The sequence below is a fragment of the Engraulis encrasicolus genome, chromosome 3 (genome assembly GCF_034702125.1).
Source record: "Engraulis encrasicolus isolate BLACKSEA-1 chromosome 3, IST_EnEncr_1.0, whole genome shotgun sequence".
Classification (NCBI taxonomy): Eukaryota; Metazoa; Chordata; class Actinopteri; order Clupeiformes; family Engraulidae; genus Engraulis; species Engraulis encrasicolus.
In genome coordinates this window covers 38,726,005-38,736,511 of record NC_085859.1, presented here as the reverse complement: position 1 = coordinate 38,736,511, position 10,507 = coordinate 38,726,005, and the positions used below count along the sequence as shown (strand labels likewise).

Here is a 10,507-nt window from a genome sequence, read left to right as displayed (position 1 = left end):
CAAATTATTTATTTACAAAACATGTCATATTTAATGTGAAACTGCATAACATTAAAATTATATTGGGGGCCGGATAAAAGGCCCTTGAGACATAGGTTCCCCACCCCTGGCCTAGGCTAACACTGGGATTTTTTTTAAACCCAAAGAGACGAGACGTTTTTAAAAGTTATTTTTGCCTCTCCTATGCGTGCTTACTAATGTGACCAAATACACCAACATATGATTTATACCACGACCGCTCAGGGACAGTGGTTAATGAGTTTATTTAGGCAACAGAATTTTTGTTTTGTTGTGTTGAAAAAGCAAACATTTTGGGTGGTGAGTTTTTATTATTGAATTTTTATGGATTGCACAGTGCGACAGTCGATGTGAATAATTATGACTGTGTAGTATATCCATCTTTATGTGAACTTAAATGTGCATTCATTTAGGCCTACTGTCACAATAATGTGCGCAACTTGTGCGTTTGTATGTCTCAGCCAATCATAACAACACAGTATACCCACCAGAGCGCATGCGCTCCCTGCACTCCTGAGAGATAATCTATAACCGATGAGAAGGCTCACTCATGAAGGTGCCCGCCATCGCCAACTACATGCAGTCGGCCTACCACCCAGACAAATGAAAAATAAATGGGTTTAAATGGGTCTGCCTATATTATGTATTTTCTCGTTGTATGTTCTTTTCGGGGCAAAATATTAAATTCGAAACTATTCATAAAAATAAATAATTGGAGCACTTTTTAATATAGGCCTAGCCTATTTTTGCACAGTCTAGATCAGGGGTCAGGAACCTTTTTGGTGGAGAGAGCCATAAACGCCAAATTTTTTAAAAGAAATTTTCATGAGAGCCATACCATTTTTAAAAAACACTGAATACAATCAAAATCATGTATTCAATTAAGCCCAACAATTTTAGAGAGTACTGTCAAGTTATTGCTCTTGTTGATAACAGGTAGCCTAAGTAAAGGATTGCCAACTATCAACTTCATTATGGCGACGTCTGGGAAACTTTTGTATTTCTTAGATGTAATTTCCTGCATTTTAACACTTTTTAACCTCCCTTGTCCCGTTTCAACTCAATATGGAACCCGTAATTTTATTTATGAATACAGGACGATTACATATTTCAAGTCAACTCTAGATAAGTAAGAGCCATATACAGTTCCCAATAGAGCCACATGTGGCTCTAGAGCCATAGGTTCCTGACCCCTGGTCTAGATTATTAGGCTGGGTCTACTGAGTCTGTAAACTGAAGGCTTTTATGAAGCCAATCTTACAGGTCGAAATCTTGCTCTGGTGGAAAAACTGAATACCCAAAGAACTTGACAATACCCCCACTTATATAGCCTAATACCAACCATATGCTGCACCTGTACTTGTGCACTTCGGGCACTATGTTTCAGTGCGTAACTAATACGCCATGCGCAATAGAACATGAACACTGAAGCGCCAAAGTGCGCCATTTGAGCAATAGTTGTTATTCTTAACAGGAAATTTGTATTCATGATGTTGATGATGACTGAGTAGAATATATGCGTAGGCCCAGTCATGACTTGCTCGCGGTCGCCGTCTAGGTGAAACTGCGCAGTTCTTGAGGGAACTTTACGAGCCAACGGGAGTGAGCCTTCTCATATATTCTACTTCCTCTGCTACAGCCCGACTATCAACAGGGCGTCTTGTGCGAATTCGCCTGCATGAGAGAGAGGCTGTGCGACTATTTAAGCCTCTACAAAGTTAATGTAGACAAGTTGACATTTCGTCATCTCAATTAACCGGTGAGCTTGGTGGTTTTGGAGACAGGCTTCTGACATCAAGCACGCAGCGACTGGATTGCCGAATACAAATTATATAGGCTATCCTAAAGTAGTGCCAATTTTACCCACGTTGGACTGTAATATTAGTCGACTTTTGAATCAGGCTGAATGGATAACACACCGGCGTTTCGGGTACATTTCAGCCTCTAACATGAATAAAACGGAATACAGTGAGAGACAGCCCATGGAACGCAAACGAGGGCAACTCTTCAACTTTTTGGAAGTGGACGAAGGACGACTTGTTACAAAGGAACCAGCAACATCCTGATTTTTTCACCTCTGGATTTGGGTTTATTCTACATTTCGCCTAGACATGGAGACAGTCGGAAAGTTTGAGTTTAATAGGAAAGACTTGATCGGACATGGTGCCTTCGCAGTTGTGTTCAGAGGGCGACACAAAAAGGTAGGTCATGGCCTGGTTTTAGCCGCTGTGTATTATTTGACAGATGTTGTCATATCCCCAATATAACACAGTTATTACGACTTGTAATAACTATGGCGTGAGACGAATACTGTAACAAGATGGTCAATGTCATCATTCCTTGCATGTGCGCCTTTGTTTTCACCTTACAGAGGCATGATGTGGACGTAGCTGTGAAGTGCATAAACAAAAAGAACTTGGCAAAGTCGCAGTCTCTTTTGGGGAAAGAGATCAAAATATTAAAGGTATGCCTATTTATATCTTAACGCAAGCACTGTGTGATATGGTCTGAGCTGATACAAGTTATTATGCTGATGGAAACTCGTATGTTTTCTTCTCATAGGAGCTGAAACATGAGAACATCGTTGGGCTTCTTGATTTTCAGGTAGGCTGGATTAAATTGTTTTGAGAGTTGCGTGTAAATGTGTCAATTGTGGTATTGCGCCTGGAGCGTGAGAAGGTTTTTGGGAATGAGAATGTTGAAACGAACTTGTCAGACCATTGAGATTTTCAACTGCGCATACAGGATAACAATGACGTTTACTTGGATCCACAGCGATCCAAACAAATACACGCCTCAATGTTGATGTTCCTTGTTTGAATGCTTTCTCATTGGGCGTCAAAAAGCTCCTCCCTGGCCCGTCTCTAAATAGGCCTATGGCTTCTGGCAGTTTTGAAGTGGGCCGATTCCGGTTGTATTTTAAGATCTTTGTGTGGACTGAATGGCACGTGCTATTATAGGCCGTTTGGGGATGTAGCCCTCTTTTTTGTACATTAATGTGGTTTTAGTTTGTAAAGTTGGGTTGTAAAATGTAACAGAACAATGAAGCACAATATGAAATGACAACAAATTTGACAACACATAAGCAACGACATCGTGTGACACACATCCATCATGAATCTGTAAAGCTGGCTATTCTAACCAAAGAAACAGTGAGGACTAATGTCACAGTCAGCGAGATCCAATTTCATGACTTCTTCCTAGTCAAGGGAGGCAACAGCCTCCAGGGCACTGGAGTGTTGCTGTTGTTGTTGTAACAGGTGGTTTGCTGGTGTCCTGCCACAACAGCAAGTCCAGATGGCACAATAATGGACTGTACTGTCTGTTCCTGTCTGTTCGCTCCCTTCGTCTGGCGAGCTGCTCCAAACAAGATCTAACTCCTGTAGTAGGCAACAGCACTTGACAGGAGGAGATTTGACAAGCGGAGCACTCTTTAGCCATGAGCAATTGGGTGTTGGAAAAACTGACGCCAGCGCCACTCCAGCTACAGCTCGCCACCACCCCTGTGTGTGTGTGTGTGTGTGTGTGTGTGTGTGTGTGTGTGTGTGTGTGTGTGTGTGTGTGTGTGTGTTGTGTTGTGTTGTGTTGTGTTGTGTGTGTGTGTGTGTGTGTGTGTGTGTGTGTGTGTGTGTGTGTTCGCGTGTGCGTGTGTGTGTGCATGTGCGTGCGCGTGCGTGCATGCATGTTCATGGGTGTGTGTGTGTGTGTGTGTGTGTGTGTGTGTGTGTGTGTGTGTGTGTGTGTTTGTGGGGGAGTGTGTACTGTGCAGTGGCCGGCTTCTTCTTCTTCCAGAGTGTGTGAGCTCGCGTGTCGCAAATCCCTTGCAAATATACTTAGCCGGTCCAATGAAGACACACACTCAGGCACCATGCTGCTTGGCTAGGCCTGCCTGCCTGTGTCAGATGGCAAGTGCCGTGTGACGTAGGAACCGGCCGAAACCCTATCCAGTCAGCCAGGCGTCATTTGATCCGCTCGGGCACACAATACGTAACAGGTGCCAGACTTGTTGCTGACCGGCCCTCCCTCCCTGCCTGCCTGCCGGCCTGCCTGCCTTCCTGCCTGCTGTGGCGTGCCACGGGCCGAATAATAGCCAAAGTTAATGAGGCTGCAGGTGCTTAGTCAGCAGAAGTCTCTGTTCATCCCTCCATCCCTACCTCCCTCTCAGCTCCTCTCGTACCTCTCCCTCTCCTCTCCTCTCCTCTACCCCCCCCCCTCTCCGAGTCCTTTGTTAGAACAGACGGTCTGTGTAGTTGCCATGACTCAGAGAAAGATGTTGCTACGGAGTGAACACCATGGTTGCTGCGTCCTTCCATCCTCAGCCATACTATTGACCACAGGCCTTGCCTTGCACATCAACCTTTTTGCTGACTGGCCATGGTTGCTAGTGGTTTTTACAGAGTTGTTTTTGAAGCCAAGTCAAGTTTGTCCATGTAATTAAGCTGAAAGCACGGTTTTCTACAGGTCTTTAACTTGAATACAACGTATTGGAGAAACGGCATAATATAGACCACTGTGATATGTCATAGAAAGAGTAAAAAGAACAAAAGAATTAAAAAACAACCCCAAATTTTATTACCTGCCACAGCCTAGGCTCAACCGCGTTTGGCTAGTGGGCACGTGCTGTGCCGAATGTCAAGCCTGGTTAGTGACATTAGAGTCATTACTTAAGTTAAGCGTGGAATTAATGGAAAATGCTCAGACTTTGAGCGTCATGTTAATATTATTGATGTGTGTCACTAGGCTTAGACCTGGGTGAAGAACTCATGTTTGCAATACACAAGAAAATCAGATAGTTTGAACACATGCATCACAAGTTCAATGTTGACAGTAAGATTCTCGATTTAGTACAATTGCATGTGAAGCAGTCACATAGGTAGACCACTGGTGTTCGTACTTGGTGTTGCTCCACTAATACGTAGAAATAGAGATGGCAAAAGAATACAGAATAGAATGCCTCTGCAGACACTCTTGGTAGCCTTCCTGATAAATCTTCCACCCTCTCTCACCCTTGACTGGGTAAGAGGGTGAAGAGGAAGAGGAAACAGCAGCCCCTCCCTCTGCTCAATGTCAATCTGATTATGTCAGCTTACTAGCGCTGACCAAGAAATGGGGATCCACTTGACACAAGCCATTGTTTCTGCACCATCACACCAAGCTTCAGTCCAATGTCCCTGAATGTCCCCCTGTTTCCTAATTAAATTGATTCAGATTTACTGAGACTTAAGTGGATTCTTATTGGTGATCATAAGGCTTAGGGTACGTTTATTGTAAGAATTGTCACTTCAATCAATGCAGCACTACAGTCAATAGAACAAAAGTAGTTGTCAAGTTGTTAGATAGTAGATTGAAGATGTACACAACATTTATTCATTGATAACCCCAAAAGAGGAACAACAAAAAGAGAGTCAAACACAAGACAAGAGTTCGTCCATTGGCCAAAGTCTAAAACAGTGGTGCCCAAAATGACAGCCAGGAAGACCCAGACAACGTCTTTCCCTGACTCTGCATAGTTCCATTTTTCCAAAGAACTTAGAACTGTGCAGTAAAAACTCAACTAAGGTTGAGAGACAGGGACATGACTCTGATGACCATAATTGACCCTGCACTCGTTCTTACTTGGATATGCTTGATACTTGACTTTGTGAAATTTGAAGGCCCTAGAGACCCAGCTCAGACAGAGGACTCAGCCAGCTTGACTCCGTTCCGTCATCTCCATGGCTGAGTCCTTTCCTTCCTACTAACTGGCCTCGTCTGTACAGTAGCCATAGCAAAATCGTGATAATATAGTGAAATCGAATTTGTGATTTTAATCGTGATTTAATCGTGGCAATAGTGACCTACTTTTGAGAGCGTCCTTGAAGCCAGAACATACTGACAGGCTGGTGTTTCTGGCCAGAAATCTGTCCACTTAAGTTTCATGCTATTGCCTTTACATAATTATTACAATTCATTTCATTTTGCTCATCCCGTATATAATTCATTCTTGGTTATATTTCATCTTGTTATATATTTTTTTAAAAATCAATAATCGCGATTAATAATTTTGACCAAAATAATCGTGATTATGATTTTTTTCCAGAATTGTGCAGCCCTAACAGTAGCCATAGCCGCGCATGGCCATCAGCAGCAGGCCACCTCTGGCTCTGGCTGAGTCAGGTGGAAACTATCTCCGACTCCAGGCGTCTCTTTCTGGTCTGGATACGGGCCAGATGGCGGCAAAGGAAGGCTCTGACTGCCTGGCTGGCTGGCTGGCTGGCCTCGTTAAGCCCTGACCCCGATGTCATCTATTGCATAACACATGATGGCACGAAGTCACAGCTTCACTGCCCTGCCCTGCCCCCCCATCCCCCTCTCTCATCATGTTGGTGTGAGATGGAATGTTGTTGTGTTTCCTTATAATGCAATGTGGGATTTGCATACAATTGCAATCCAGGAGACAAATGTCATCCTTGATGTCAGATGTGTCAAATGATGTCAAATTTAGCTGGCAAGATTTTTAACCGAACATTGTTTTAGCGGTAGAAAAATTGAGAAATAATGTAATAATAGTGTAGGAGAAAGTGTTTGTATGAAAGATTCATAACGCCTTATTAACGCCTTATTATTGCACTGATACTCATATGGGCAAACACTTATCTTCATTTCTTGAACAGGAAATCTCGGGATGTGTGTATCTCGTCATGGAGGTAAGCATTCTTGCACATTTTTCATTATTTTTGCAGGATGTTTTGTTCTCGTTCGTGCTGCACGTTTTGAGAGGGCATGCATTCTTTAATATATCTTCTTTTTCTCCTCCCCACAGTACTGTAATGGAGGAGACCTGGCCGAGTATCTGCAGTGTGAGTACACTAGAACAACTTCACAGCCTCACAGCAAAAAGATAACATTTGGTTTCTACCATTATTATTTGTTATCACCATTTTCTCAAAGTGTTGCCTAAGAAAGTTAAGGTTGAAGAGGTGCTTTCTATACATGGGTTCTAAAATGTTTGTTTTCTCCCGACTGCGCGAAACTAGCTGCGCACAACTCAACCTCTGATTGTTGGAAACCGCTGTCGGTCAAAAAATTAGGTCACGTGGTTGGTTGCCAGTGTCTTGCCCCTCCTCACAACACCGTGTTGATAAACAAAAAAGCCCAAACTATATCGCGTTTCAGCTCCTCCCTCATCAGAGTGGCCACATTAACGCCTTGTAGGTGACTGCCTGACAGATGAGGTGTCTTGTCAATCCTCAGTTGAGGCAGCCTGACACACTGGGTAAAGGTTTGTTTGTCGCTCATATTTACTAGGGCAACCCTTTCGGATAAGCAACCATTTTCCCAACAAAGCTTTTTTTTCCCGCATTGGGTAAATAAATAGCAGTCTTACAAAATAAGTGGAGTTGCTTTGTAGCCATTTCGTAAAAGGGAGAAGGATGTTGGCACAGGGAATTAGCTGCCTGGCACTCAAATTGTGGTGATCCTCCTGGTACGGACACACTGGAAGGTTCTTGCAGGGCCGAGCACCCTGGTGCAATCCCCTGTAAACTAATACGAAAATCCCCCCCCAAAGCACATTCCTTAAAACTCCAAGGGTCATACATTCTGGACGCTTCATAGGTGTCATCTACTATGTTTTACGGTCCTGTGGGGTTAGAATAGCACAGAGGCTCACTTGGTCAGACGTGCAAACACACAGTCACACACACTCACGCACACACACACACGCGCACACACACATACACACACACACACGCACACACACACATACACACACACACACAAATGAATACACACACATTTTTTGCAGGTAAAGTCATATTTATAAGGCTTTTATGAGGCTCAAACCTCCTACACCATTCCAAATTTGCTGTATGTGCATGCCCACAGTGGAAGGGGTAAGGTGTGGGGGAAGGGGCGGCTGTTATTTTAAGATGCTTAGCTGTTTGGTGCTGACCCAATTTTGCTGCGGTTAGGGGTGGGTGTTGAGGGGGGTGGGGGATAAGGGGGGGCGGGTGGTGGTACTGAGGGCACTGCACATGGCAGCCGTCCAGTGGGCATGGGCCAACCAACACACATACCAACCAACACACACACACACTCACACACACACACACACACACACACACACACACACACACACACACACACACACACACATAGGAAAACACACACACAGGAAAGCACATGCACATACACACACGCGCCGACTGGCTCAGGTGACAATTTGAACCTACCCACCTGTCAAGCCCTTATCTCTCGCTCTCTCTCCTCTCCCATGGTGGAAAAACACAGCAGGATATAAATAAACACAGCAGGAACGGAGTAGGATGGGGAGTGGGGAGAGAAGTGCAGTATAGGGCATGGGAAGTTAACCGGGGGGCTGTTTGTGTTGTGGGGGTGACACGAGCCTGGGGGCCTATTTAGTGTGATGTGTATAGAGGTGAGGTAGTCAGGCAGCCAGGCTTAGCCATCTAGGCCTACTACATAGTAGAAATCCAGTGCTAATTCAACACTTACAGCGTATTCTGGGACCAAATACACCCTGGGATGCTGTATGTTGTTGAATTAACAAAGCAAAAATGTACTGTGTATGGATCCGTGTGACGTTTCAGCAGTAGCACGTGTCAGGGGGGTGCATTGACAGCCAGTGCCACTTTTGTATGGATTTCTTTGTTTATTTGTTTGTTTGTTTTTAGTGGACTATCAAAGAAGCATATTCATTACAATATATCAACCACCAATTACTAAGTAATTTATAGGCATTAAGTGCTGTTACTCCACCTGACGTCTGTGCCCAAAAAAAGTTTTTCACCCATTGTATGTGTGTTTGGTGTGGTCGTGTGTTGATGGGTGGTCACACCTTTCCCCTTCCTTGCCTGGAGCCAGAATTAGGTTGGGTTGAGCTCTTCCTCCCCTTGGAGATTGGTTGCCTTTGTTATTCATGAACACATACGTACGTACGTTTCCACTAAATCACACAATGGAAGAAGTGCTGATCAGGGCTGTCAGCAGCCTGAAGCTGCAGGTGTTTATTTTCAAAGCTCGTGTGAACTGTGTTCTGGGATCACACAGTAATGTGCAGTAAACGCCAGAAACGCTTTTGCACTTTGATCAAATTAGGACTTTAACACAGTCCGCTTCAACCAGGATTTTTCTGCTCCTATTTTAAAAAAAACAAAAAAAAGATTTTCAGAACATTTTCAAAAACATTTCAGTTTAACCTTGAACAGAAATTAGAAAGTGGGAGCAGAAGAATCCTGTTTGGAGTGTACTTTTTTCATGCTTTATCTTGTCATTTGCTTGTTCTGCTCTCAGGTCAGACATTCTAGATGTGTGTGCTCTAACCAATTTTAGTCTGGAGACACATATACGCTGCATTCAGGCTCTTGAAATTTGAGGGTCTTAAAAATGAGGGTACATTAGAGCTGAATGAACACATTGTTATGCAAAATGACGGTCTTACCTTTTAAATGCAGCTTATTTAACAGGTTTATGTGCTTCAGAGACTTGAGATATTTAGGATTTGATGGGCAGAAGGCACCCTTTCCCAAAAAGGGCTTAGGCTAAAATGCAGCGGTGTAGTCTACTTTTTTGAAGTGGGTATACTGTATATTCGAGCATTTTTTGAAGTGGGTATACTGTATATATTTATGCCATTCTAAACAATGGATCAATCTATTTTAAGTGGGTATACTGAAGCCCCTAAAATTTAGAAGTGGGTATACTCCGTATACCTGCGTTCTACGTAGACTACACCACTGCTAAAATGGGTTAACCTACTCCTCCTTCCCCTTTTCATTTGGACATGTGTCTCCTCCTCCCGTGTTTCCTCACCTTGTAGCCAAGGGCTCCCTGCGAGAGGACACCATCCGCCTCTTCCTGCAGCAGATCGCGGGGGCCATGAGCGTCCTGCGCAGCAAAGGCATCATCCACCGCGACCTGAAGCCCCAGAACATCCTGCTGGCCTACAGCGCTAGCCGCCGCGCCAGCCCCAGCAACATCTGCCTCAAGATCGGTAAGATGTTCAGGCTTTCCTCCCCCATCACTTAATCACTTAAAGGCGCATACCTTGACAACCAACATCTGCCTCAAGATTGGTATGATGTTCAGGCTTTCCCCCATCACTTAATTGCCAAGGCGCCCACCTTGACAACTAAAACCTACCACTTAAACCAGGTGCTAGCCCCAACAACATCTGCCTCAAGATCGGTAAGATGTCCAGGCTTTTCCCCATCACCCACCTTGACAACCAACACCTACCAACACCTAGGTGCCAGCCCCAACAACATCTCTCTCACAATCTCTTCCTGTCATGCCTTCATCCAAAAGTGACTTACATCCATTTCAGAATATCTGGTGAGGGTGAGGTTTGAACCTACAACCCTCTGATGTGAAGACCTATTCCCTATAAGACAGAGGCTGCTTCAAGGCAAGCATTGGTGCACATTGAAAAAGAGCACTCTGCATTTGTTTACTGTGATAGGCGTGTCCTAAAGGTGCAACCACAACA

General features: G+C 44.2%; 1 protein-coding gene across 1 annotated transcript in view; it reads left to right on the top strand.

The window, feature by feature from the left end:
• The first annotated feature begins 1,670 nt into the window (after nt 1–1,670).
• ulk1a (unc-51 like autophagy activating kinase 1a) overlaps nt 1,671–10,507 on the top strand; it is a 43,093-nt gene continuing 34,256 nt past the window's right edge. The window contains exons 1-6 of the mRNA XM_063195373.1: nt 1,671–2,219; nt 2,390–2,482; nt 2,581–2,622; nt 6,672–6,704; nt 6,821–6,857; nt 9,839–10,012. Coding sequence (XP_063051443.1) covers nt 2,130–2,219; nt 2,390–2,482; nt 2,581–2,622; nt 6,672–6,704; nt 6,821–6,857; nt 9,839–10,012 — 469 coding nt within the window. The 5' untranslated portion in view covers nt 1,671–2,129. The remainder of the gene's footprint in view (nt 2,220–2,389; nt 2,483–2,580; nt 2,623–6,671; nt 6,705–6,820; nt 6,858–9,838; nt 10,013–10,507) is intronic.